This window comes from Emiliania huxleyi, assembly GCF_000372725.1.
Source record: "Emiliania huxleyi CCMP1516 unplaced genomic scaffold EMIHUscaffold_43, whole genome shotgun sequence".
Lineage (NCBI taxonomy): Eukaryota > Haptophyta > Isochrysidales > Noelaerhabdaceae > Emiliania > Emiliania huxleyi.
The window spans coordinates 735,802-762,108 of NW_005198751.1; the positions used below are offsets into that span (position 1 = coordinate 735,802).

The following is a 26,307-nucleotide window of genomic DNA, read 5'->3' on the forward strand; positions in this document are numbered from 1 at the left end:
GCCATAAATAGGAAATGGGCGACGCACGAACCCCGAGGCACAGCGGAGAGCGCGCCGTTTTTTTTTTCACAAAAGTCGGCGCCTCACTTGCGCTCGCGCAAAGGCTGTCCGTCGTCCCTCCGGCTGAGGTGTCGAGTAAAGCCATGAAAGTGCACACTTCGGGGACGTACGACGCTGCCGTCGCCGTCAATCACGCAGTACACGGTGCTAGCCTACTGATTTGGGGCCCATCGGCAGGCCGCAGGCCTCACCGGTGCACGCATCCCGCCGAAGAAGCAAATTGCTCAGATGCAGCTGCCGCCAGTGACGCCGCCAAGAACGCCGCCGAGGTCATCCAGGGCTCCTTTCGTCGATTGTGCCGAGCGCGGCGCCGCGCAGTCGTCAAACTCCAGGACGCTTGGAGAGTCCGGCAGCGGAGCCGTCCCTCGTATCTCGCCGACACCCTTATGCAGGCCCACGCACGCAGCCACAGCAACTACACCGCGCACAATATCAGCATCTGGCGCGAGCGCGGCGGAGGCGACCTGGAGCCGGTCCTCGCGAGCGGCGCTATGGCCCTCGTCGACGCGCAGTGGATCATCAGCCACGCCGAGGCGGGCGGTGTCGTCACGCACCGGCAGGCGCTGCCCAAAGAGGCCTTCCTCTCCCTCGCCGACCTCGTCGAGGCGAGCCGAGCCAGCCTGGGCGGGCTGCCCGTCATCGCGCTTTCTTGCCCGTGGAGGACGAAGCAACACCCCGACCCCGACGGCGCGCCCCTCCTCCGCGCCGCGGCCCTGAGGCGGATATAGTGCCTCTGTTGATCAATGATGAAGTGACACAGGCGACACGCTCCGCCGCGTTGGCTCGGGGCTCAGGGCCCTCGCCAACGACTGGTACAACCGCGGCCAGCGGTTCGGCGTCTTTTGGGACTTCCTCTCGCTGCACCAGCACCCCGACCCCGCGCACGGACGGGTGCGCACCGCCGAGGAGAACAGGCTCTTCAGGCAGGGGCTTGGCTGCCTCGGCAGGTCCTCTTTCCGGATGGAGAGGCTCAGGGCCTGCGCGGCTCTTCTTGATAACCAATCCAGTGATGACAATTACCTCCATAGGCTCTTTGCCCACCCGCACACCACCGTGCTGCGGACCGCAAGCTACCCGGAGGGGTACGACGGCAGGTCTCCCCCCCATCCCTCGCACACCACCTTGTGCGCGTAGGGGCCTTTACCTGCCCCTTGCGGCGGCAGGAAGTGGTCCGCGCAGCTCGTGCTCAGCCTGAGGGACCAGTACGAGGGCCTTCCCGGTCCGAACTTGTGGCGGTACACCGAGGCGCGCTGCTCTCGCCTGCGCTGCTGCTGCGTGGAGAGAGTGAGAGGGGGCCCGACCATGGACTAGATTACGGTTGCTCACTACTGCTACCGAGGCGTGCTGGTCGAGGCTGAGCTGCGGCTCAAAGCTCTCCCTCGACCTCGACCAGATGGGGTCACTCTGGCGACCCGTGCCGCGGCAAGCAATCCACTCGCGGCGATTGGTCATTGGCTTGATCGTAGGCGCCTGGCGGGCGACCCGGCATCACTCAGTCCGTCAGCAAGGGATCTCACAGTGATTACTCATTCGTAGGCGCCTGGCGGGCGACCCGTGGTACGACCGGTCCGCGATGATTTCCGAGTGCGCGGAGGGCGGCGACCGGTGGCCGCCGCTGCTGCCGTCGCAGTTCACGGAGCGGCTCGACGCGCGCGCATTCACTGAGGGCAAGGACGACAAGGCGCTCGTCAGCCGGCTGTACGCCGGCGCCTTTCGGGAGGAGATGCGGAGGGCCACAAGGCGCCATGCGAGCTTGCTCGTGGGGTAGGGGGCGGGGGAGGCGGCGCCTGTTCACGCGTGCAGCTGTGAGCGTACAGGCTCGGCTACGGCGGCCTCGGCTGGGGCGACGCGGAGGCGGCGCAGGTGGCGAGGGTGATCGCGAGCGGCGCGCTGCCGCGACTCGAGGCGCTGTCCTTCCTACTCAACGACGTTGGGGACGACGGGGCGAGGGCGCTGGCCGCCGCCCTCGGCAGGAAGTGGGTGGCGACCCGCCTCTCCCGCGTCGACCTCTGCGGCAATTCGATCCGCGACGGGGGCGCGAAGGCGCTGGCCGCCGCACTCGCCCATGGCGGGGCCTGTCCTTCGCTCAGGCAGGTGGTGGCAGCAGCTGCAGTAGACCATCTTGGCCTTAGACAGTGATTCTGATGGTAATTGAAACCCACTCTCTGCATCTCTTAGACCCTCGATAGACCTCCCGCCCCCGCCCTGCCCCTCTCAGCTCTACCTCGACTACAACTGCATCGGAGACAAGGGCGCCGAGGCGCTGGCCGCCGCCCTCGGCAGGGCGGGGGCGCCGCAGCTGAAGAGGCTCTGCCTGGGCAGCAACGCGATCGGCGAGGGCGGCGTGGGCGCGCTCGACGCCGCGCTCTTGCGGCGCGCGGCCATGGTCGGCGACGAGAGCATGCTCGCTCGGCGCGGCCAGACGCGCCGCTCTCTCGAGCGCAGAGCAGGGTGTGTGCGGGAGCGCCTCTGAGCCTTCCCGGAGCCGTGTGTCAATCAGGCGCGGCCAGACGCCGCTCGAGATCGACTACAGCCGCCTCACCAAGGAAGGGGCCAAGCGCCTGCTCGCTCGCCACGGGAGGTCACAGCCGCACACTCCCATACGGATGGGACACACTGCGCTGGGGGCCTAGCCACACTCTTTGGATGGCCGTGCCCCCCCTTGCCCCCCACCAGCTTGTGTAGTGTGGGCGTGGTGACGCTTGTCGTATGTCGTACCTCTTGCCTTAGGCCAGCCGACGGCCCGCCGCCCCACGACTCGCCAGTCTCGCCGACCGTCGCCCTGCAGTCTGCCGAGGTGAGCGAGTCGTCCAGCCGCCGCAAAGGCCGCCCGCGACGGGGCCTCGCCCTCCGGCTCATCTCGACGGAGCTGCGCAGCCGCAACGTGAGGGAGAGGCTCACTCTTCTGTACAGGTAGAGAGAGAGAGAGGTACTCTCTCGCACTGCGTGTAGAGCTGTAGAGCCGTGTACGGCTTTTGTAGCGACTTCTCTAGCGAGAGCCGAGCGAGATAGGACGCCGCGTCCCCTCTCTCTGACGCCTCCAAGCTCCGGATTTTTATGCATTATGGGAGCGCGTGAAAGGCAAGATAATTACAAAGGCTAGTGCCATTTCACTGTGGCACAGCTCGCGTTACAAAACCTGGATTTGACCATTTGCGCAAAAAGGTACATCTCGGTGCCTTCCAGAGGCAGCTCCAGCTGCGACCCCGCTGAGTAGACGGCGGCACACAGCAGGTGGCGCGGTGTGCCGCCGTCCACTCGGCTGGATCGCAGCTGCCTCTGCGCGTCCTGTGGATGTACCTTTGTCGCGCGCCGGAGATGACTCGACGCCGCTGAGATCGGAGATCAAGCTCTGACAGGTCGCACGTCGCTCCTTTGACGCCGACGTGACTCACCCGTGCAGATCACATCAGGACACGGTCTCGACGCGCTCGGTACGACGCCTGCGACCCGTCTCGGGTCAGGTGGCACGACGCTCGTTGCCACGACGAGGTCGAGAACGCTTCTATACGCTCGCCCAGCCCTTCCTTTCCATCCCATTAGGCAGCCTGGGAACGGTGGCGATCAGAGGCAAAGCTTACGAGGGGTGGTGGAACCACATGTCACGGCTACTGCCGGCTCGACGCGACGATAGCCTCCGAAGGCTGACTTTGCGGCACCATCATCGGACGATGTCGACGAGTTGGGTCGCTCTCGCGGTAGCCAGATGACCTCTCATACTAGGAGCATCGGCCATGGCCGCAGGGAGCGCGGGGGAGGGCGCTGGAAGCAACACGGAGCTCCGTTGGAGACGTTTTCAAGATTAGCGTGTCGAGAGTGAAATGGCACTAGCCAAAGCGGAAAGGCAACTTTTGCCACGTACGCGCGCGCACACACACAACTCTCAGTCTCTCGGGGCCACGGCCATCCGAGAGGTCCGCGGCTGCTGCGCGAGCAAGGTCTGCTTACAGTTACACAACGTCTTTCAATCGACGTCTTCAAGCACGGTAGTGCTATGGCCGGCGCTACACCAAAGCAGCGAGAGGAGAGTTCCGCGCCGTCCCCATAGGCGCCACCGCCTCCCACGCATCCAACGCCGGGTCGTACCGCTCCACCGAGCTGAGAATGCCGTCGTCGTCGTTGTAGCCGCCCATAGCGTACAGCTTGCCGTCGAGCACCACCACGGCGTGAATTTCCCGCATACTCGTCATCGGCGCCACCGCCTCCCACGCGTTCGCTGTCGGATCGTACCGCTCCACCGAGCTGAGGGGGCCGTCGTCGTCGTTGCTGCCGCTCACAGCGTACAGCTTGCCGTCGAGCACCGCCACGGCGTGAGCCTGCCGCGCCTCCGCCATCGGCGCCACCGCCTCCCACGCGTTCGTCGCGGGGTCGTACCGCTCCACCGAGCTGAGGAAGCCGTCGTCGTCGTTGTACCCGCCCACCGCGTACAGCTTGCCGTCGAGCACCACCACGGCATGATAAAACCGCGCCGCCGCCATCGGCACCACCGCCTCCCACGCATTCGCCGCTGGGTCGTACCGCTCGACTGAGCTGATGACGCCGTTGGTGTAACCTCCCACAGCGTACAGCTTGCCGTCGAGCACCGCCACGGCGTGATTCGCGCGTGGCGTCGCCATCGGCGCCACCGCCTCCCACGCATTGGCAGCCGGATTGTACCGCTCCACCAGGCTGGAAGTTGCGCTGTCAGCCACGTCATCGCCGCCCGCCGCGTAGAGCTTGCCCTCGAGCACCGCCGTGCGGACATACAGTCGTGCCGTCGGCATCGGCGCCACAGCCTCCTCCTCCCACTCATTCGTTGACGGGTCGTACCGCTCCAGCGAGTTGACAAACTCGCCCTCGCTGTCGTGGCCGCCGATCACGAGCAGGCGCGGCCTCTCGCGCTTCTTCAGCGTCTCCTTCCAGCCGCGGCGCCACGCGCGGCACGTCCCCTTGGCGGCGTGCTCCGTGGTCGGCAGCTGGGCGAGGATGTGCGGGGCGAGGTCCGGCGAGAGGAGGACCTCGGAGAGCACCCACTCGGGCTGCTCCACGAGCCGAGCGGCGTGCTCCTCCGCCACGCGCAGCGCGGCGTCGCTCGCGCCCGCCTGCGCCTCGATGATGGCGCACAGCTGCGCTGGTGAGAGGCCCGCGACGCGGGCGCCGATGCGGTGGGAGGCCATCGGCGCAGATGGAGAGAGGCAGATGGCGAGTACAGCCACGCCTCACTTTTTCACTTTATCCTTCACAGTGCTTTTCGCTGCGAGGGCTTGTGCTGCGAATGCAGGCGTGTGTCTTGATTTGCCAACAATATACCTAAAGGCGTGGTCTGTACTCACCAGGAATAGGTAGGTAGGTAGAAAGGTGAAGAACAGCCAGGCTCGGACTGGACACCAACGCGGTATGGGTGGACGCTGGACAGATGATGACGACACGCACGAGCGACACACAGACACAAACAGGCTCACAAGACACACAGCCAGCTGGCTGCCACACACAGGAGTGGCGAGTACCCTCCCTGCAACAAAAAAATTCGTTGTGCGCCCTCTTGCCGCATCCGCAATGAGCTGTGGCCTGGCTCTCGCCGCGGCGCCCTGCCGCACCGGTCTGCCGCTGGCGTCTCGCGCCGTACCCATCGTCGCTAGCCTGCAGTCCAGCGTCGGAGGCGGCTTCGTGTCCGCTGCCGTCAAAATGGGCGAGGGATTGATCGCGAAAGCGATTCGCTCCCCTCTTATTTCCGTGGCGGCGCTGCTGCTGCTCGCGGCATCCAAACGACCGTGGCGGAGAGCCTGTGCCCAGGCACGTCCATCAACGCCGCGCTGCGCCACATAGGTGCTGGCGCTGCTCAAGGAGAAGCGGGCACAGGCGGCGCTGATCGAGAGCGGAGAGGCAAGTCTAGAGGCAGTGGCTCTCAAAGGGCAAGAGGCCGCGGCGCGTGACATCTCGCGCATCCCGTGGTCTAGGCGTGCATGCTCGGCGACGAGGACAGCTGCCGCGAATACGACGAGGGCGTGCAGGCGACGCCGCGCTGGAAGCTGGAGGCCGCTCTCTCGAAGCTGCCAAACACTAACGTGCTGGGCAACAAGCTCGCAGAGTCCCCACCTCCGATGGGGTTCACGTGGGGCAAGTCCTTCTGAGCCCGGCCGGCGGAGCGACTCGCGCCGTCGCTCCGCATGCCGCGATCCGCGCGCCGAACGCGAGAGAGAGCACCGGGGCGGAGCCTCGTACCCCGATGGAACTGAACAAAAACTCTTAGTCGAGTGGGTAGGTCCAGCGATGCTAGCGCGCTTTTTTGGGGACACTGTAGTCACATGACGCGGCGCTGCACACATGCGGGGCGTTTTGGGGCGTCCGTAGACTCAATACATCGCGCAGCCGCAGGTAGGGCGCGCGCACGTACCCGTCCACATGCTGTTGCTCCATGGGAACCAGGGAAGTACGGCGAAGCCCGGCGAACGGCGGGAGTCGCGGATCAATACGAATACCGGCGCTCATGCAGTAGCTAGCAGGATCTCGGACGGCAGAGCGGGCGAGGCGAGAAGTCTAGCGAGGGTGTGTGTTTGGCAGCACCGCGTCTCTCCTCTGCGCCCCTCGCGCCCGGCCCTCGGCCCGGCCTCGCCCCGTCACGGGGCGGCGAAGGAGCGGACCATGCCGTTGACCTGTGGGAAGGTTCCGAGAAGGCTCAGGGAGAGGTGGCGGCGCCGGAGCGGAGCCTGGAGCCTGTGGGTCACCTCGGCGGCGTACTTGAGGTGGATGTTGTGCTTGCCTGGAGGGCAGCAGGAGGGGGCGACAGGTGGAGGGGCAGGCGGAGGGGGAAGAGATGCAGCCGCCGGGTGCTAATCTCGGGCCATCTGGGGTCATCTCGGGTCATCTCGGGGCATCGCCACCGTCGGGGAAGACATGCAGCCGCGCGTCCGCCATGTTGTCTGCGAACCAGCGCGGGTGCTCGGAGAGGCAGATCGGGTCCTATCTCAAGGCAATCTCCAGGTCATCTCGAGATCATCGCGGGTGCTCGGAGAGGCAGATCGGGTCCTATCTCAAGGCAATCTCCAGGTCATCTCGAGGTCATCTCGGGTGCTCGGAGAGGCAGATCGGGTCCTATCTCAAGGCAATCTCCAGGTCATCTCGAGATCATCGCGGGTGCTCGGAGAGGCAGATCGGGTCCTCCTCTAAAGACACCAAGGGAAGAGGGGGGGGGAAGGGAGCGCGTCCGTGTGGTCGGCTCGCCGCGAGGAGAAGGCAAGGGCTGCGAGCACGGCTGAGTACAGCCGAGTGTGCAGCGCGGGATACAGCTTAGACTACAGCCGAGGCAACAGCCGAGTGCGGTTCCCTCCCGACTGCTGGCCGGACCTGGGCGAGCATGTGTGCCGCATCTACAGGGAGCGGCTCCTTCTCGCCGTGCAGGACGAGGGCGGGGCACTCCACCGCCCGCGCCTGCGCCATGCACACGTCGCCGCCCTTTGCGATGATGCCGAGCCACGCGTCCGTCGCTGCAGACCACATCGGCTGCAGGTCCTCGCCGTACACGGGCAGGTGCGTCTCGCGCATGCGCTTGGACCAGCCGCCGATGTCGCGCATCGCCTGCGAGGGGGAGGCGGGGGGGGGGGGGCGGCGGGCAGGAGGGGGCGGGAGGGTCGGCGAGGGGCAAGGGCTGCCTCTCAGGAGAGAGTGGCAGAGGTGCAGGAGAGCTGCCTCAAAGGCGTCCGCGTCGTCGGCGCCCATGTACGCGTTGCCGCCGAAGATGACGAGCCGCCGCACGGCCGCGCGCTGAGACGCGGCGAGCATCACCGCCGCGATCGCGCCGTCCGACCACCCCATCACCGCGTAGCGCTCGTGGCCGAGTGCCCGCATCACGGCCGCGGCGTCGTCGGCGTCGCGCTGGTAAAAGTCGGGCGGGAAGTCGCGCACGGGCGGACGCGACTGCCCGTACCCGCGTGGGTCGCACGAGACCACCTGGAACGAGTCGGACAGCTCGCGGAGCTGCGGGCCAAAGTCCGTCTCTGCGGTGCCTAGGCCGCCCGGCATGCAGAGCAGTGGTGGCAGAGACGCGTCGCCGCTCGTCACGACGTGAAGCTGGACGCCGTTGGCGGTCACCTTCTGCGCGCTAGTGCACAGGCCCCTCGCCGCGAGAGCTCGCGCTCCTCGCGTTGGGGCAGTGGAGGCGGCGGAGAGGCGTGACTGAAGTGCCGCCGCAGCATGGTGTAGTTGTGCGAAAAAGAATTCTCGCCAGCAGGGTGGGAGAAGGACAGGGTCCCCACCTGCAGGGCTGCACGAGCAGGATCTTGTAAGGACGATCAGGGACACAGGGGAACGGGAGCGGGGACCGGGGAGCGCATCGCGACACGGAGGGGGGCTGGGCAGGGTTCACGACCCACACGACAGGGTCCCAGGGATTCCTCTCTCGTATAGGACAGAAGACTTGTGTGTGAGAAATTTCTTTTTCTCGCCCCCCGCCTCGGCCAGCTTTGCACATGGCCTCCCACCGCATCGGTGCGCGCGTCGCGGGCCTCTCGCCAGAGCAGCTGTGCGCCATCATCGAGGCGCAGGCGGGCGCGAGCGACGCCGCGCTGCGCGTGGCGGAGGAGCACGCCGCTCGGCTCGTGGAGCAGCCCGAGTGGGTGCTCTCCGAGGTCCTCCTCTCGCCGGACCTCGCCCCGCACATCCTCGCCCAGCTGCCGACCAAGGAGCACGCCGCCAAGGGGACGTGCCGCGCGTGGCGCCGCGGCTGGAAGGAGACGCTGAAGAAGCGCAAGAGGCCGCGCCTGCTCGTGATCGGCGGCGAAGGCAGCGAGGGCGAGTTTGTCAACTCGCTGGAGCGGTACGACCCGTCAACGAATGAGTGGGAGGAGGAGGCTGTGGCGCCGATGTCTACAGCACGAGCGCATGTCCGCACGGCGGTGCTCGATGGCAAGCTCTACGCGGCGGGCGGCCTGAGTGAGGCCGACAACTTCGCAAATTCCAACCTGGTGGAGCGGTACGACTTGGCTACGAACGCGTGGGAGGCAGTGGCGCCGATGGCGACATCACGCGAGGGTCACGCCGTGGTGGTGCTCGACGGCAAGCTGTACGCTGCGGGCGGCTTCTGCAACGACCACGGTTTCCTCAGCTCGGTGGAGCGGTACGACCCGGCGGCGAACGCGTGGGAGGAGGTGGCGCCGATGGCGACGGCGCGGCAGGTTCCCGGCGTGGCGGTGCTCGACGGCAAGCTGTACGCTGTGGGCGGCTTCGACGACGGCTTCCTCAGCTCAGTCGAGCGGTACGACCCGGCGTTGGACGCGTGGGAGGCGGTTGCTCCGATGGCGTCGGCGCGGCTGGAACACGCCGTGGCGGTGCTCGACGGCAAGCTCTATGTCGCAGGCGGAATGGGTGCCGGCTACACCCACCTCAGCTCGGTGGAGCGGTACGACCCTGCGTTGGATGCGTGGGAGGCGGTGGCTCCGATGGCGACGGCGCGGTTTTCTCACGCCGCGGCGGTGCTCGACGGCAAGCTTTACGCTGTGGGCGGTCGCAACGACGACGGCTGGCTCACCTCGGAGGAGCGGTACGACGCGGCGACGAACGCTTGGGAGGAGGTGGCGCCGATGGCGACGGCACGGAGCGCGCCCTGGGTCGCCTTGCTGTAGAGGATGCCGTCCCTGCCCCCGCCTGCCGCATTTGCAAACACCTCTCGCCCACGGACATCGGACTCTGGTAGGGTGGAGATAGTCCTCGCTGAGAGACCATATCCCAGTTTGTTTGTGTGTGGAGTGTCGCAGAAAATTCATGCGCTTTTGTATATGGCCCAAGTGCGGTGGGCCGTCGCGCTGCCCGTCCGAGCTCCCCGACCTGCTCGGTCTACGGTGTCACCCTCTGCGCGCACCCCGGGCGCGTGTGTCCGCCGCCGGCGCCGCGTGCCGTCCGGGACCCGTCAACATGCCCCCCATGCCCCCCCCCATGCCGCCCCGAGCCCCCTCCCACCCTGCCCGCCCCCGCCCGCCCCTCAGCCTCACGCCACCTCTGCAAGCTTGACGTTGCGCCCCTCCCTCCAGCTCCGCTCCGCTGCGCGCGCGACGGCGCCGAGCAGCGCGTGCCTAACCACTCAGCACACAGGCTAGCACCGGCTACGTATGCAGCGCCCCTCCTCTCTTGGCCGAGCAGCGCGTGCCTCTCGACAAGCCGGTCCTCCTCCACGAGGAAGTGTCTAGGAAGTGTCTAGGAAGTGTCTAGGAAGTGTCTAGGAAGTGCCTCTCGACAAGCCGGTCCTCCTCCACGAGAGGGGGTCTAGGAAGTGTCTAGGAAGTGTCTAGGAAGTGTCTAGGAAGTGCCTCTCGACAAGCCGGTCCTCCTCCACGAGAGGGGGCTCGTTGCGCACCTGAGGCGTCGCGATCACCAGAGGCGGCTCGGGACCCCAACCTCACCAGTGCTCGGCCCAAAGGGGGGGGGGGGGGTTGCGCGCCATGTTGAGGAACTCTGTCAGCTCGACCGTGTACGTGTGCCGGTACCGCTCCGGGAAGGACCACTCGGTGCAGGGGCGGAGGTGCCTGGTCGTGATCACTCATGCTCACTCATTCATCCGGTCAGCTACCCACTCCGTGCTTGGTGGGGGGGGGGGGGGGCGGAGGCATCCCTGCGGCTGTGGCGAGCTCGACGGTGTGTCGCGACTCGTTCTGCGCAGTGAGCATGCCCCGCTCCCCAAACACCTGACATAATTACAGTCGGGAGTAACACATCCACACAATAGTGAGCATGGTGCCGCTCTCCAAACACCTCGACGCGCTGGTCGTAGCCGTAGGCGGCCACGCGGGACGAGTCGACCTAACTACTTCATTGTGATTAATTAATCAATCAATACTTAATTAGGCGGCCACGCTGGCACGAGGGTAAGCCACGCCGAACGCAAGGAAGCCGGGGAAGACGACCCCGAGGAGGACGAAACACCAGTGGAAATCCCGCCGTCAGCTGTCACGATATACCCGAAGGGAACCCCAGTGCCAACACCGACAGTTGAGGTACAAGTGCTCGAAACGAGAGTGGACCTGAGCAATGACATGACAGGGCGGGATATGCTCGCAGTGGGAGTCAGAAATGTGGTCCTTGCGCGAGGAATGCTCGATAAACTCGAGGGACCAAAATACGCGGAGAGCGGAGAGCGGAGTTACGCAGAAAGGCGAGAGAAGCAGCGAGAGCAAGAGATCGGCAGACGACAGCGGCGTCTCAGAACGAGGCCGAGGAGAGCGATGAGTCAGGGGAAGACGCGCGCGGTGAGGCGGCCGGGCGAGGGCGCGGCGGGTGACGGGGCAAGGGATCAGCCCACACCCGGCGTCGCTTTTTGAGCGACGCCTGTGGTACGCCTGCGCAGGGGCCGCAGGGCGGTCAGTGGTGGGGCGAGGCGGTCCGGCCGCGGGCCGGGTGCAAGGCGCCGGCCTCGGCGCCGCCTCGGCGCCGCCTCGGCGCGCCGCACGGGCGCGGCGAGCCTCTGAGCGGGAGCCGAAGGTTTGCCTGTGGGAGGGAGGGAGGGCGGTTGGTGGTGGGGTTGTTTGACTTTGGAGCAGAGGCCGTCTCTAGCTGTGAACAGCAAAACGAGACGGTATTCGCCCGTCGTCACCGCCTTTCACCACAAGTGCAATGTTTGTGCAAATGACGTCTTCGGCCGTGCCCGGGCCCCGAGCCCTCGGCTGCCCAGCCGCCCTGCCTAGCGCGTGGGCGGTGCTGGGTACGGTGGAGCCGTCGGTGAGCCTCGCTTGCCCGCCCTCCATGCCGTCGCCACCACCGCCGTCGCCTCCACCACCGCCTTCGCCGCTGCCGCCGTTACCGCCGCCGCCGCCGCCACCAACACCGCCATTCTTACCGTCGCCGCCGCCTTCGCTCTCGCCTTCCCCGTCGCTACCGCCGCCAGTCCCGTTGCCCCCTCCGCTGCAAACAATGTCTCCGCCATGCTTTGGTTGCCTCCACCCGCTCACCGCCGGCGCTGAATTCCCGAACGACTTGGCCATCGGTCCTCGTCTCGCCGACCCGAAGAGGGCCGACCCGGCCGACCTCTTCTCCGTCTCAAGTGGGTGCGCTGACTGGCGGCTCGCCTCCTTTGACCGCGCCGACTCCTCGCTGCTCGAGGACGGGCAGGGAGAGCTCGAGCGGGCGGACCAGGCGCTTGGCAACCCGCACTGCAATCGCCACGTTACCACGCCCCGCATTCGCTCACCTGTCGCTCCTCCCGCCTACCTCCCGCGCCGCGCAGCCACCCTGTCCTGCCCTAATTGCTCTGAGCGCCATTCGCTTCTATCACCCACTCGCGCCTCTTCCTGCCGCGCCTGACGGACGTCGCACGCGACCGCCTGTCCACAGGCCGAGAGCGATATGGCCGACATAGACACAGATGGCAGCGTTTCCTTGTCCTGCCTCGTGTGTGCCCTCATGATGGGGTGCCTACTCGCGCTTCTGAGCCGGTCGGCTTGGGCCAGCAAGGCCGGTCCAAAAAAGTGTCTACCACGCTTTGGTGGTAGTCGGCAGCGCACAACTAAGGTCCGTCCTCTCGCGAAATGCGGCCGGGTTTGGGTCTCCTTGCTGTTGCTCTCCTTCCTCCCGGGCTCGACTGGTGGCCCCATCAGCTATTACAATAGTCCGCCGCCGCCGCCCGAGCCGTCGCCAACATGCACACCAGCCAGCGATCTTTGACGCCGACTGGCCACTCGTGGTGTGGATGCGGATCGAGGACTTCCAGCGTGTCTCCCTCAAGAGGATCGCCGAGGTGATGCTGCTTCCATCAAATCTTGACAGCGGTGAGGCATTGGCTGACTGGAATGATACCCTTGGTCCGCAGGCGTTGCTGCTGCAGACACCAGCCTACGCGAAAGAAAAAAGCTTACCTCTCGCTGTGCCGGGTGAGGTGCAGGGCCAGAACCTTGGGTTTGCCAATCCAGTTCTGCTCTGGGCCTCGCGCGCCAACCCGGGCGCAAAAGATATGGCCGACGAGCTCGCTGCCGCGTTCACCAGACTCACCGTCTCGACCACGGACACGCCGGAGCGGGCGACCCACATGCTGCTCTATCTGAACCAGGACACGTGGTCGGACGAGAGACTAGCTGAGCAGGTGACGGCGGCCCGCGCAGCCAGCCTGCCGATTGTCATGGCTCACGAGAGCGACCCCATCCTCGGAGGCGGCCCGTTTGCCCGCCAATTCGAGATCACGCCGCAAGAGCTCATCTCGGGCGGCTTGTACCGCGACCTCGCCGTCTCGTGCTTCCCGGGGAATCACCGCGAGGCAGCCGAGATGTAGCCGAGAGTTCAGCAGGAAGTTCCTTGTGTGAGGCCGGGCTGCGTTGGGACTAGGTGTCGCGCTGTCTACTGGCAAAGGCGCTCGGCGCCAGGCCAGGCAAGGCGCGGGAGGCGTCCCTCCGCCGCAGCCTCTTCGTGCGCTTCTCCCGCACGACGTGTATGCCGGCTGAGCAGCAACCTGCAGAGGACGAGGACGAGATATCTCTAAGGCTGTAGCTTACAGCATTTGACCGGTGTACCTGTGTTAGTGCCAGTGCGCGCCAGTCCCGTGCCCAGTGTAAAAGAAAGAAAGAAAGAAAACACACAACCCAAGGGAGGGATGGGAGAACGGCACGCCGCCACCACACAGGGATTTTAAGGAGAGGAGTGTGGTGCGCTAGCCGTCGCCCACCCTGGGGAGTCTGCCTCTTCGTATCTCTTTTCGCAGTCTCTCGCCGCTTCTCGCTGCAACCTTCATGCCACCTCGCGGCCGTCCCACTCTCGTCGGTCTCTCCCTTGTCACTTCCTCCTCTGTCGCGTCGTTCTCTTCTGCCTCGTCCTGCGACGCCCAGTGTTGTGCGACGGAGTTGATTTTTTAAATTCTTTTTCTCGGAGCCTCTCTCCGAGACCTCTCCAGGGTTGTACATGGCCTCCCACCGCATCGGCGCGCGCGTCGCGGGCCTCTCGCCAGCGCAGCTGTGCGCCATCATCGAGGCGCAGGCGGGTGCGAGCGACGCCGCGCTGCGCGTGGCGGAGGAGCACGCCGCTCGGCTCGTGGAGCAGCCCGAGTGGGTGCTCTCCGAGGTCCTCCTCTCGCCGGACCTCGCCCCGCACATCCTCGCCCAGCTGCCGACCACGGAGCACGCCGCCAAGGGGACGTGCCGCGCGTGGCGCCGCGGCTGGAAGGAGACGCTCAAGAAGCGCAAGAGGCCGCGCCTGCTCGTGATCGGCGGCGAAGGCAGCGAGGGCGAGTTTGTCAACTCGCTGGAGCGGTACGACCCGTCAACGAATGAGTGGGAGGAGGAGGCTGTGGCGCCGATGCCTGCGGCACGAAAGTATGTCCGCACGGCGGTGCTCGATGGCAAGCTCTACGCTGTGGGCGGCGAGAGTGAGGCTGATGGCGAGGATGAGGATGGCGAGGCTGACCTCGCAACTTCCAGCCTGGTGGAGCGGTACGATTTGGCTACGAACGCGTGGGAGGCGTTGGCGCCGATGGCGGCGTCGCGGTTTTATCACGCCGTGGCGGTGCTCGACGGCAAGCTGTACGCCGTGGGCGGGTACGACGACGGCTTCCTCAGCTCAGTGGAGCGGTACGACCCCGCGACGAACGCGTGGGAGGCGGTGGCGCCGATGGCGACGGCGCGGCAGGTTCCCGGCGTGGCGGTGCTCGACGGCAAGCTGTACGCTGTGGGCGGCTACAACGACGGCTTCCTCAGCTCAGTCGAGCGGTACGACCCGGCGTTGGACGCGTGGGAGGCGGTTGCTCCGATGGCGTCGGCGCGGCTGGAACACGCCGTGGCGGTGCTTGACGGCAAGCTCTATGTCGCAGGCGGAATGGGTGCCGGCTACACCCACCTCAGCTCGGTGGAGCGGTACGACCCTGCGTTGGATGCGTGGGAGGCGGTGGCGCCGATGGCGACAGCGCGGCAGGCTCCCGCCGCGGCGGTGCTCGACGGCAAGCTTTATGCTGTGGGTGGGTACAACTATGAGGAGGAGGACGAGGAAGTGGAGGACGTCGTACGAATCAACAGGGTAGAACGATTCGACTCGTCTACGAACGCTTGGGAGGAGGTGGCGCCGATGGCGACGGCACGGAGCGCGCCCTGGGTCGCCTTGCTGTAGAGGATGCCGTCGGAGGCTCGGAGCCGTCCCTGCCGCATTTGCAAACACCTCTCGCCCACGGACTCTGGTAGGGTGGAGATAGTCCTCGCTGACCATATCCCACTTTGTTTGCTTTGTGTGTGGAGTGTCGCAGAAAATTCATGCGCTTTTGTATATGGCCCAAGTGCGGTGGGCCGTCGCGCTGCCCGTCCGAGCTCCCCGACACCTGTGCTCCGTCACCCTCTGCGCGCACCCCGGGCGCGTGTGTGCTGTGTCCGCCGCCGCGTGCCGTCCGGGACCCGTCAACATGCCCCCCATGCCCCCCCCCATGCCGCCCCGAGCCCCCTCCCACCCCGCCCGCCCCCGCCCGCCCCTCAGCCTCACGCCACCTCTGCAAGCTTGACGTTGCGCCCCTCCCTCCAGCTCCGCTCCGCTGCGCGCGCGACGGCGCCGAGCAGCGCGTGCCTAACCACTCAGCACACAGGCTAGCACCGGCTACGTATGCAGCGCCCCTCCTCTTTTGGCCGAGCAGCGCGTGCCTCTCGACAAGCCGGTCCTCCTCCACGAGGAAGTGTCTAGGAAGTGTCTAGGAAGTGTCTAGGAAGTGTCTAGGAAGTGTCTAGGAAGTGCCTCTCGACAAGCCGGTCCTCCTCGACGAGAGGGGGCTCGTTGCGCCCCTGAGGCGTCGCGATCACCAGAGGCGGCTGGGGACCCCAACCTCACCAGTGCTCGCCCCAAGGGGGGGGGGGGGGGGGGGTTGCGCGCCATGTTGAGGAACTCTGTCAGCTCGACCGTGTACGTGTGCCGGTACCGCTCCGGGAAGGACCACTCGGTGCAGGGGCGGAGGTGCCTGGTCGTGATCACTCATGCTCACTCACTCATCGGGTCAGCTACCCCCTCCGTCATTCCTGGGGGGGGGGGGGGGGGCGGAGGCATCCCTGCGGCTGTGGCGAGCTCGACGGTGTGTCGCGACTCGTTCTGCGCAGTAAGCATGCCCCGCTCCCCAAACACCTGACATAATTACAGTCGGGAGTAACACATCCACACAATAGTGAGCATGGTGCCGCTCTCCAAACACCTCGACGCGCTGGTCGTAGCCGTAGGCGGCCACGCGGGACGAGTCGACCTAACTACTTCATTGTGATTAATTAATCAATCAATCATTAATGAGGCGGCCACGCGGGACGAGTCGACCTGAGTCAGTCATCAGGTAGGCCTACGGCTCTGTGGCACTGCGCAAGCGGCCAAGCGTTGCGGCGGTACCGTCGCGAGCAAGCCGGAGGCGTACCTAGCGCCACCTCACTCGCGAGTGAGGTGGCGCTGCTGGGGTGACCGGTGTCGGGAATCGGCCGCGAGCAGGCCAGAGGCGCACAGCCAGCCGAGGGGAGGCGGAGCGGGGTGGGGGGCCCTGGTGTGCCGAGTGCTGGTGGCTGGCGAGGTGCTGCAGCGGTGGCTGCGGAGTGGCGGCTGGCGGAGGGGAGGGCGGGGGGGGGGGGGGGGGGAAAAAAAGGGGGGGGGAGGAGGGCGGGAGGCTGCGGCACCGCAACGTCACGACGACCGTATCGACGTCGTCGAGGGCGGCGATGGCGGGGTCATAGCAGTGTCCGACTGTGAACACCTGTTGTTGTGGTTGTGTCAAGACTTGTTGGTGTGTGAAGACCTGGGGCTCGCATCGAACATAGGACTCCTTGATGAGGCCGGGCAGGGGGGGGGGGGGGGCGAGAGGGCGAGGTGCGACGCCGAGGTGTGAAGACGCCGAGGTGTGAAGACCTCGTCGGGGATCTCGCTGGTGAGGGAGTGACTCATTAATAATTGAGACTGGGCGGCACCTCGTCGGGGATCTCGCTGGTGAGGAAGTGGATCATGTCGAAGTCGTGCGAGAGCATGTCGTGGAAGATGCCTGTCCTCAGCGGGAGGACGGGGGTGTGGAGAGCTCTTCACAGCGGGAGGGTGGGGAGGGGGATGTCGTGGAAGACGCCTCCGCTCGTGCGCAAGTACTCTTCGGGCGGGCGCGGGTTGTCGCGCGACGTGCACTTGATCACCCTCACGCCGTGGCGGCCTGCACCATCCCTTCATTAAGTAATGCGATGCCTTTAATTAATTAAGATCACCCTCACGCCGTGCCGGCCTGCACTGACTAATGATTGATAACTAATTGATAGTTAATTGTTAATTAATTGTTAATTAATCACCCTCACGCCGGTGCCGGCCTGCACCGAGTCAACCGCTTTACTTGGCCTGACTTGGCGCGGCTCTCTCCTCCTCTCTCCCGCCCCCTCTCTCCTCCCGCTCGCCCCACCTGGCTCGGACGAGAGGGCGCCATCGGCGATCAGATCGCGCAGCGCACCTACCGAGAGTGATCCCGGACGGCTGTTGGGCGGCTCCTGGCAGCCGCCAGCGGCACGGTGGCGCGGCGCGCGAAAGTTGCGGTCGCAGCGCCGCTGGTAGCCGACGAGGAAGGGCACCTGTTCGCAGCCTCCCTGTGTCGTTGCCTCCGGGCCCTCCTCTCTCCGCTTCGCCGCTGCAGCCGGCAGCGGCGCCCTGGCCGCCTTGGCGAGGCAGATGACCTCGTCGACCTGCGGCGGGGAGGAGAGCTCTCGGAGAGCGCTGCTCTCGCCGCACAGCCGCTGTGGCGGCGTGGCGGCGTGGCGGCGGCGCGGCGGCGCGGCGGCGCGGCGGCGGCGGCGGCGGCGGGTGTCGACGGCGGCGGCGGCGGCGGCGGCAGTCTTGCGGATTCCAGCCTTGCGGGTTCGGCTCTGCCGCACCTCTTCGGCGTGGTGCGAGATTGGCTTCTCGGTGAAGGTGGCCTTGGAGGCGGAGAGGGCGAGCTTGCACAGCCCGTAGTGCGTGTCTGTCGTCGAGGCGATGATGATTGCGTCGACGCGGCCCGCCAGCGCCACGTCAGCCATCACCTCCTCGAGGGTCGCCCTCGCGACGCAGTCGCTCGCCGCAAACTCGGTGGCGGTGCGCCGGGCGAGCTCGAGGTTGGTGTCGACCACGCACACCAGCTGCGCCACGCGCGCGCCCACGAAGCGAAGTGACTGCATGTGGAAGGCGCCGGCGCGGCCGAGGCCAACTAGGCAGATGCGCACGGGCGAGTCGAGCTGGGCGAGCGAGGCGGAGACGCCGACCGCCTTTGGCCCGTCGAGCTCATGGCAGCCAGAGCTGATGCGCTCCAGCAGGGCCTCGCGGTTCGAGAGGCGCTCGGGCTCCATGCGAGAGGCCTGCGGAGAGGAAGAAATCATTTGTGGAGCGGTCTGCAACATAACCAGGCTCGGCTTGATGGCTTCGAGGGGAAGGAACTTTGTAGGACAAAAACTAAAAGAAATCCAACGGGTCCCGCGCGCGCAGGCAGGACGTCGCGCCATGGCCTCGGCAGAGCTCGCGGTCGACAACAAGTCGGACCAGACGCCGCTGGCGCGAGAGCGGCAGCACGCGCAGGACGAGCGTGAGGGCCGTCTGCGCTTCGTCGTCGTCAAGAACGACGGCCTCGACCGCTCGCTCATCTCACTGATCGACATGAAGAGCATCTATTCGAAGCAGCTGCCAAAAATGGGGAAGGAGTACATCGTACGGCTCGTCCTCGACCGCTCGCACACCTCGCTCGCCTGCGTCTTTGAGGGCGAGATCGTGGGCGGCGTCACCTACCGGAGGCACGCGACGCAGGCGTTTGCAGAGATCGCCTTCTGCGCCGTCTCGGCGACGCACCAGGTGCGCGGGTACGGCACGCGGCTGATGAACCAGCTCAAGGAGCACTGCAAGCGCGAGGGGATCCACTTTCTTCTCACGTACGCCGACAACCACGCGATTGGCTACTTCCGCAAGCAGGGCTTCCAAAAGCAGGTGCGCGGACAGCCCTGCGGTCGGAGGCGTGCAGACGAGGGCTGGAGCGGGGCCAGGCACACCTCAGTCGAACACGCGCACGCCCTCAGGTGACGATGAAGCGCGAGCGGTGGCTGGGCTACATCAAGGACTACGACGGAGGCACGTTGATGGAGTGCGCCATCGACACGCAGGTGGACTACCTCAACAACCCAGACACTTCCGAGACACTTCCGAGACACTTCCGAGACACTTCCGAGACACTTCCGAGACACTTCCGAGACACTTCTTAGACACTTCTTAGACACGCAGGTGGACTACCTCAACATCCGCTTCGTCGCCGAGGAGCAGCGCCGCGCGATCGCGGAGCGGATGGAGGCGGGCGGCGCGCAGCAGCAGGAGGCGGAGTACGCGGGGTACGCCCCCTTGCGCGGGGGAGACTGCGGGCGGGAGGGGGACGTGACCGCGAGACATGTCCGGGACGTGTCGCGCAGGTACGACCCGGCGGAGGGAGGGGTGCCGGCCGGGCTGCAGGGGACGTCCTGGCGGGAGAGCGCGCTGCACTGCTCCATGCAAGGCAAGCCAGTCCCGCTCGCCGACTGCCTGCAGGCGACCTTTACCCCTCACCCTTGACCCTCACCCTCACCCTCACCCTCACCCTCACCCTCACCCTCACCCTCACCCTCACCCGAACCCGAACCCGAACCCGAACCCGAACCCGAACCCGAACCCGAACCCGAACCCTAACCCTAACCCTGACCCTCTCGCTATCCCGAACCCGACCCTCCCCCCCATCCCGAACCCATCCCCCCTCCCCAAGCCCCTCGCCGACTGCCTGCAGGCAGTGCTTGCAGAGGTTGCCACACACGCCGACGCGTGGCCCTTCCAGACGGCCGTCTCCACCTCGCTCGCGCCCGACTACTACGAGGCGGCAGACTAGCCGAGAGTCGCCGCGACTTGCCGGGATGAACTCGCCCCCGCTGGCGCCAGCCGCTGGTCACGCGCCCAGTGGAGGGCCATCTCGGGCCATCTCGGGCCATCTCATCTCGGGCCATCTCGGGTGATCTCGGGTGATCTCGGGTGATCGATCACGGGGTCATCTCGGGCCGCATCTCTGGCCATCTCGGGGTGATCTCGAGTCATCTCGGGTGATCGTGGGGTCATCGCGGGCCGCATCTCGGGCCGTCTCGGGCCATCTCGCTCCCTCAAGTGTCAAGGACCCGGTGGACTTGTGTCATCGAATCGAATCGAATCGAATCTCGCTCCCCCAGGTGATCAAGGACCCGGTGGACTTGGCGTCGGTGCGGGCGAGGCTCACGCCGCGGGCGGGCGCACCTCCACACTACAACTCGCTCGACCAGCTCCTAGACCCTTCCGAGACAGTTCCTAGACACTTCCTAGGCGCACCTCCACACTACAACTCGCTCGAGCAGTTCCTCGCCGACCTGCTGCGCATGTGCGAAAACTGCCGCGTGTACAACGGCGACAACAACGAGTACTACGACTGCGCGGTCCGGCTGGAGGCGTTCGTCCGGAAGAAGGTCGGAGAGGTGAGCGTGAGCCGCGTGCCGGCGGACGGGACGCGGCCAGAGAGCGGTGGATGACAAAGAGCGCGCCGGCCGCCGCGCTCGCCGCTCGTGCGGTCGTGGTGGCGCGCTCTGAGACCTCTGAAAGGCTCTGTGCCTCTGTCCGTATCTGGCGTGTCTCGCCGCACATTCCGATTGGTCTATGATTGCTGCCGTGACCGCTAGAGCTAGAGCCGTAGCTGTGGGCGCCCGGGCCCCACACACCCCACTGAGCACTGTCGCACAGTTATCAGTTTATTTCGAAGCCTCAGTTTCAGGTTCTCCACGCGATTCGAAAAAGACAGACATGGAATGAGAAGATCACGACTTGAGCCGCCTTCCCGATGCCCCACACACCGCGCACTCTTGAGAGGACACTGAACACACACGCGGCCTCACGGGGGCGCACGCTCTCGCTCTCTCTCCCCTCGACAATGTTACAGGGCTGCACTCTGCGTCGGCAACAGCACTCTCCGCGCACTCTCTCCCGCTCCCCCTCCGCCCTCTCTCCCCCCCTCCCCTCCCTCCTCCACCATGCGTACGAGCCACCACCGCCGAGCGCGTCGAGCGCGGGCGTCGGCGGTTTCGGCCAAAATTGCTCTGCTTCTGAGGGGCCTGGCCAGGCGCAGCGGTGGGCTAGTCGCCTGCTCTCTCCGGCGCGCTACAAGCGCCGCCGGAGGAGAAGAAGGAGCTTCTCTCGCTGCTCTCCCGCCCCGAGGAAGACGGAGGGGTCTTCCGCACGTAAAAGGCGGGCGGCGGCATAGGCGAAACCGGCCCCGGCAGAGGGCTCGCAGGGCTGGCGTGCGAGTAGGGCGGCGGCGCCCCGGGAGGAGGCGAGCCGCCGAGCTCAAAGAGCGAGGAGGCGCCTCCTGCTCCGGCCGGACCCAAGCCATGGTAGTATGCTGCCGGCGCCGAGTGCGCCGCTGTGCCAAAGCCGGGCTCGAACGACGACGCCATCGCAGGCATCTCCCGCGGCACGGAGGCGCGGCCGAGGGAACCCGGGATGGCGAGCGGAGAGGAGCGCATCGCGGCTGACGCGGCGAACGAGCGGGGCGAGCCCGGCGCAACCGGGAGGCCGGAGCCGCCGCTCGCCTTTGCTAGCCGCATCTTCTCGAGCGTCGACTGCCGGATCTGAAGCACCGTCGAGCGCTGGTCCTCAGGCATGGCGGTCAGCTCATCGTCGGAGAGCGAGAGGATCTGCACAACCTTGCGCAGCTGCGAGCGAGATCGGGGAGGGCGGACGCCGTCGGACGGGCGGGATGGGTGGCGGGCGCAAGCCTGGGCCTCTACAGGGCTCGCCTGCTCGACGTCCTTGCCCTCGGCGCCGCTGCCCTTGGCGCGGATGCATGCGACTAAACCGCGGATGCACTGCCGCGTCTCCTCGTCGGCGGAGCTCGATGGACGAGCCGCCATGCGCCGCGTCGCGTGGGCAGCGTCGTCGGTGCGACGTTCCAGCCTCGGTTTACGTGGCACTTCAAGATGAGCACGATCCATAGGGTCGATTGCGCATGGTACGGGACCCCTCGGTCTCGCCCTCCCTCACTGGTTGTTCATTGGGGGGGGTCATAACAACGTCGGCGGCGATGGCGGTGTGACCAGACTGCCGCGCGTCCGCCGGCCGGAGAGGTGGGCGTGGAGCGAGGCGAGGTGGCCGGCGGCGATGTCGGCGAGCAGCGTGGCGGGCGGGCTCGCGGCGGACGCCATGTCAGCGAGTCGCCGCGTCGTCACGGCGCCCGCCAGAGAGCGCCTCGGCGGTGCGAGAGAGATTTTTACGCGCGATTATCTGCGAATTTCTTTAAAAATCTTTCGCCTGCTGTATAATATTGTGTTAGGGTCCTAACTCGGCTCTGAGGGCCGAATAAAAGTGATTTAGGTTACCTCTACCTCTGAGGGCCTGCCGCCTGCGGCCCTCTTACCTTTACCTGAGGCCCCCACCTCTACCACTACCTACGCCCCCGCCCTCAGAGCCGGACCTAAAACCGCCAGGAGAAATAGCAAAAACAAAAAGAAACTCCAAGCGCTCCAAAAAAAGAAGGCGTTCCACCTTACTGGTCGCTTTCGCTCCTGGTCGCTGTCGGACCGCGCTCGAGGACATGAAGAGCACTAACACAGGTACACCACGGCGGCTTGCCGAGGCGCCGATGTGAGTGTTCGCCCAGCGCCGCGACCAGTACTCGAGTAGTGCCTCGGCCTCAGCGCGCCACCGCGTGCGGCAGCACGTGCTCGCGCCACACGTCGGACAGCGCGCTCCAGTCCGGGCGCGCCTCGGCGCCGTCGGGCGGAGAGAACGCGATCTGGTGGCCGATCGAGGTTGGGTTGGGTGTTTTCAGTGCGTTTCAAGCGTTCCAGCCTGTGGCAGAACACTTCGCTGCGTGCGTGCGTGCGTGTGTGCGGGGCGCGGCAGCCAGCAACAGAGCCTCGGCTACGGACCTGCGCGAGCGCGACACAAAGCGGGTCGATCGAGGCAGAGGCAGGGGGGGGGGGGGGGGCTTGCTCCGCGCACGCCGCACCACCATTCATGAGCTGAGCGCCCCCTCGATGCGGACGAGCGAGGGTACTGCACATCGAAATACGACCCCGAGTATAGCCAAGTTGTGAGGACTTGGTGTAGATGCTGGAGATGGCGACGCCGCAGACCTGCGCGAGCGGCGCGTGGAAGAGGGCCGAGGCTGGGAGGGAGAGGGGGGGGGTAACGCGGGGCTGCGTCCCGAGCGGCAGGCGCGAGGGGGGGAGTGCCGCGCGTGCCGAGGAGGTGCTAGCTCCGGCGGTGGTGGCGTCGTCGGCGATGGAATCGGCGACGTGGAGATCGGTGTGACGGTCAGCAGTGGCCGAGACGTTGGCGATCAAGACGGCGGCGATGAATCGGCGGCGAAGATGTCGACGGCAAGGGCAGCCGTCGGCGGTGAGCGCTGCCGACGTGGTGTTTCGACGAGAAGAAGAGCTTTTGGTTGCCGCCGTAGTAGTTTTGTCGAGTTTTACCCGGCACCGCGGAGACCATCGTGTGCGCGCACCAGTCGGCACGGTTGCCCCAGTCGCGGGAGTGTCTCGAGGGGAGCGTGAGCCCGCGCGTCGACCCGGGCGCTGGGCGGGGATCAGGGGCGTGTAGCATCTAGGCGATGGCTTGCGCCGGCGGACCTGCCGAGTCGCCTATGGGAGAGCTTTTGCGCGTCAGATGCCCCGCTGAGCAACGGGAGGCAGCCAGCGGGGGCGGGCGTCGTCAGAGCACCTCCATTCTTTGAGAGGTGGGGGGGAACGGAAGGCTTAGGCAGCGTGTAAATTTTTTTAAGGATGACGCTCTCGTGTGGGTGAACCCTGCCCAGCTCCCCTCCGTGTCGCGATGCGCTCCCCACTCCCGTTCCCCTGTGTCAATCGTGATCAGTCCCGCTATGGATATGCCCAACCCACAAAATGAATACGCATCGCCTTATGCTCTGGTTTCGGGTGCGTAATCTGGTGCGTAGACAGGCGCAGTTATCAAAATACAGCAGATATGAAGGCCGGCCCTCACCCCGGACCTGCTCCCAGCGCATATTTTCCTTCAAAAACAGTACAGAATACTTCAATGTTGGCCCTGCCCCGCACTTACGCAGCATAATTTTACCAATTCAGGCCCATCGACGACCGCGTTACGCATGACGTATCATGTATCCGCATACGTACCCCTTCCTGGCGCCAGCCACAGCCTGGAGGCGCTGACGTACTACGTATACGCATTATGTTTCTGCACTCGCCAAAACGCCCGCGAGACGATTGCCTGGCCAATGATTTCAGGCGCGATGATCCTGCCTTGTGATAATCCAAATCGAATCCCAATTGTCAAACTCGCGAAAATCTACCAGGGTAGTGCGTCCGCTGCATGATGGCCCCGCTGCGGACCGCGTCGTCAGACTCAGAGGGCGTTGTGCTGATCCCAGCCATCACCAAGAACAGCACGACTGGCTTCAAGAACGTGAACTACAACCGCGGCAATAAGAAGTTCGTGGCGCAGGTGAAGGATGGCGGCAAGCGTGTCCACCTCGGCTACTTCAACACCGCCGAAGAGGCGGCCGTCGCCTACGCTCGGTCAGAGTACGGCCGCGCCGACGCCGCCAAGCTGCTGCAGCCCCGCCCCGCTCCCACTCCCGCTGGCGCCGAGGCGATACAGCAGGCGGAGAGGGAGGGCCTGACTCTGGTCGCCAGTAGCAGCAGCAACACCGGCTACAAAGGCGTCTGCTACCGCCAGAAGCATCAAGGCAGCCAGAAGTACGAGCTGAAGGTGAGGGACGGCTGCAAGCAAGTCCGCCTCGGCCTTTTCGCCACCGCCGAGGAGGCGGCGCTCTTCTACGCCCGCAGGGAGGCGGGCATGGACACGCTCGCCAGCGATCTCATTGCGCCGCCGCCGCCGCCGCCGCCGTCCTCAACCTTTGGGGAGCTGCCAGTGTACGAGCTCAGCATTCTGACGCCTGAGCAAATGGCCGCCAATACGACATATGTCCCCCGTCCAATTTGGACTATAGTCGAGCGCGTCGGAGAGGTGTTTGGAGACAGGCTCATGATTATGCAGCAGCCCTAGCGGCAGCGCCAACTTATGGCAGCCCTAGCGGCAGCGCCAGTGCGCGCACATAAAGGGGGGGGGGGGGGGGGGCGCCTGCTCTTTGGCATGCGGGGCGCCGCTCCGTCGGCACCGCACGCCCGCAAGCGTGAACACGTAACCGCGCGATCCGAGCTGGAGCGCCGCTTCGCACATTACTTGCGCGCCGTGATCTTGCGCACGCCAAGAGTGGCGGCGCCCGTGACGGCCACGGCAGCGGCGACCTCGAGCGACGAGATTGGCTCGACCACCTTTGGTCGAGCGACGAAGCGAAAGTGGGCGACGGGGGGTGGGGAGGAGTGGGGACAAGTGAGATACAGCTTGGGACGGCGGGAGAGGGCTCACCTCGCCATCGATGTAGTGCATCGGCTTGGGGTTCACGGCCGCCACGACGAGGCGGCCGAGACAGGGGCAGACCGCCTCGACGAGCGGGACGAGGTACTTGTTGCGCGCGACGACAGCCGCGCTGTTGTACGAGGTCGCGACGCCGTCGACGACCGGCCAACCGCCGTGCTTGGTGAGCGGGCTGTGCAGCCCGTCGGCCACGACCTTGGTTATCTTGAGGACGGGCGCCTGGCAGGAGGGGGGGGGGGGGGCTCGCATCGGGAGAGGCAGGTGTGTGTGTGTGTGGTGTGGGGGTATGGACGCGCCTGCACGAGCGTGCCCGCGGCCGGCGACGCGAGCCAGATCGTCTCTCCGACGGCAACCTCGGACGCCTGCTTGAGCGCCTTTGCCGGGCCGGCGGGCAGCTTGTGCGTCGGGGTGAGCGTGACCGTCGCCGTCGCGGTGGCGAGCGAGAGGAAAGCCGCCTTGGCGGACGGGTCGGCCAGCGAAAAGGAGGAGACGAAGTCGAAGCCGAGGGTGCCTAGTGAAGTAAGCGACTGTGAAACAGATGAAAACGCTCTCACGCCATCGAAAGCGAGGGTGCCGTCGGCCGCCGCAGCGAGGATCGAGTCGCCGGCGGAGAGGGAGGAGAGGGGGGCGGTAGCGCCGTCGGCGCGCTGGACCGTCGCAGAGCTCGGGAAGCACGGCGGGTCCGAGGCGGACGGCGACGGCGGCGACGGCGAGGCGGAGGGAGGCGGCGGCGACGGCGAGGCGGACGGCGGCGGCGGCGACGGCGAGGCCGACGGAGGCGGCGGCGACGGCGACGCGGACGGAGGCGGCGGCGACGGCGAGGCGGAGGGAGGCGGCGGCGACGGCGAGGCGGAGGGAGGCGGCGGCGACGGCGAGGCGGAGGGAGGCGGCGGCGACGGCGAGGCGGAAGGA

The 26,307-nt window shown here is 66.2% G+C and overlaps 10 protein-coding genes across 10 annotated transcripts; 5 read left to right on the plus strand and 5 right to left on the minus strand.

The window, feature by feature from the left end:
- Positions 1 to 143: 143 nt before the first annotated feature.
- Positions 144 to 3,053, plus strand: EMIHUDRAFT_451501 (hypothetical protein; the record flags this gene model as incomplete). Its single annotated transcript, XM_005769268.1, has 13 exons — positions 144 to 149; positions 238 to 303; positions 453 to 715; positions 855 to 1,007; positions 1,089 to 1,154; positions 1,224 to 1,295; positions 1,454 to 1,507; positions 1,597 to 1,800; positions 1,878 to 2,154; positions 2,279 to 2,511; positions 2,561 to 2,641; positions 2,791 to 2,857; positions 3,042 to 3,053. The coding sequence occupies 13 exons, from the start codon at positions 144 to 146 to the stop codon at positions 3,051 to 3,053; spliced, it is 1,554 nt and encodes a 517-aa protein (XP_005769325.1).
- A 1,892-nt stretch (positions 3,054 to 4,945) lies between these two features.
- EMIHUDRAFT_210518 (hypothetical protein) lies at positions 4,946 to 5,216 on the minus strand (the record flags this gene model as incomplete). Its single annotated transcript, XM_005769269.1, has 2 exons — positions 4,946 to 4,955; positions 4,984 to 5,216. 2 exons carry the CDS (start codon positions 5,214 to 5,216, stop codon positions 4,946 to 4,948), a joined length of 243 nt encoding a protein of 80 aa, XP_005769326.1.
- Positions 5,217 to 5,575: 359 nt separating this feature from the next.
- On the plus strand, positions 5,576 to 6,348 carry EMIHUDRAFT_436513 (hypothetical protein). The gene is made up of 3 exons (XM_005769270.1): positions 5,576 to 5,796; positions 5,866 to 5,937; positions 5,997 to 6,348. Exons 1-3 carry the CDS (start codon positions 5,596 to 5,598, stop codon positions 6,168 to 6,170), a joined length of 447 nt encoding a protein of 148 aa, XP_005769327.1. The 5' UTR covers positions 5,576 to 5,595; the 3' UTR covers positions 6,171 to 6,348.
- A 308-nt stretch (positions 6,349 to 6,656) lies between these two features.
- On the minus strand, positions 6,657 to 8,058 carry EMIHUDRAFT_102836 (hypothetical protein; the record flags this gene model as incomplete). The annotated part of the gene is made up of 4 exons (XM_005769271.1): positions 6,657 to 6,692; positions 6,765 to 6,799; positions 6,921 to 6,999; positions 7,384 to 8,058. 4 exons carry the CDS (start codon positions 8,056 to 8,058, stop codon positions 6,657 to 6,659), a joined length of 825 nt encoding a protein of 274 aa, XP_005769328.1.
- Positions 8,059 to 14,710: 6,652 nt separating this feature from the next.
- On the plus strand, positions 14,711 to 15,257 carry EMIHUDRAFT_356074 (hypothetical protein). Its single transcript, XM_005769272.1, has one exon. It carries the CDS (start codon positions 14,752 to 14,754, stop codon positions 15,103 to 15,105), a length of 354 nt encoding a protein of 117 aa, XP_005769329.1. The 5' UTR covers positions 14,711 to 14,751; the 3' UTR covers positions 15,106 to 15,257.
- Positions 15,258 to 15,464: 207 nt separating this feature from the next.
- Positions 15,465 to 18,299, minus strand: EMIHUDRAFT_102838 (hypothetical protein; the record flags this gene model as incomplete). The annotated part of the gene is made up of 8 exons (XM_005769273.1): positions 15,465 to 15,549; positions 15,959 to 16,095; positions 16,163 to 16,210; positions 16,348 to 16,372; positions 16,626 to 16,702; positions 16,914 to 16,984; positions 17,384 to 17,660; positions 17,850 to 18,299. 8 exons carry the CDS (start codon positions 18,297 to 18,299, stop codon positions 15,465 to 15,467), a joined length of 1,170 nt encoding a protein of 389 aa, XP_005769330.1.
- A 151-nt stretch (positions 18,300 to 18,450) lies between these two features.
- Positions 18,451 to 20,752, plus strand: EMIHUDRAFT_427509 (hypothetical protein; the record flags this gene model as incomplete). Its single annotated transcript, XM_005769274.1, has 7 exons — positions 18,451 to 18,927; positions 19,017 to 19,100; positions 19,219 to 19,322; positions 19,401 to 19,515; positions 19,748 to 19,834; positions 20,178 to 20,231; positions 20,308 to 20,752. The coding sequence occupies 7 exons, from the start codon at positions 18,451 to 18,453 to the stop codon at positions 20,458 to 20,460; spliced, it is 1,074 nt and encodes a 357-aa protein (XP_005769331.1). The 3' UTR covers positions 20,461 to 20,752.
- A 355-nt stretch (positions 20,753 to 21,107) lies between these two features.
- Positions 21,108 to 21,884, minus strand: EMIHUDRAFT_210527 (hypothetical protein; the record flags this gene model as incomplete). The annotated part of the gene is made up of 2 exons (XM_005769275.1): positions 21,108 to 21,686; positions 21,762 to 21,884. The coding sequence occupies 2 exons, from the start codon at positions 21,882 to 21,884 to the stop codon at positions 21,108 to 21,110; spliced, it is 702 nt and encodes a 233-aa protein (XP_005769332.1).
- A 2,443-nt stretch (positions 21,885 to 24,327) lies between these two features.
- Positions 24,328 to 25,023, plus strand: EMIHUDRAFT_102840 (hypothetical protein; the record flags this gene model as incomplete). Its single annotated transcript, XM_005769276.1, has 1 exon — positions 24,328 to 25,023. The coding sequence occupies one exon, from the start codon at positions 24,328 to 24,330 to the stop codon at positions 25,021 to 25,023; it is 696 nt and encodes a 231-aa protein (XP_005769333.1).
- A 173-nt stretch (positions 25,024 to 25,196) lies between these two features.
- Positions 25,197 to 26,079, minus strand: EMIHUDRAFT_356076 (hypothetical protein; the record flags this gene model as incomplete). Its single annotated transcript, XM_005769277.1, has 4 exons — positions 25,197 to 25,292; positions 25,387 to 25,614; positions 25,698 to 25,904; positions 25,970 to 26,079. Coding segments are annotated over 3 exons (531 nt in total), but the record flags the coding sequence as incomplete, so codon positions are not given.
- Positions 26,080 to 26,307: the final 228 nt, after the last annotated feature.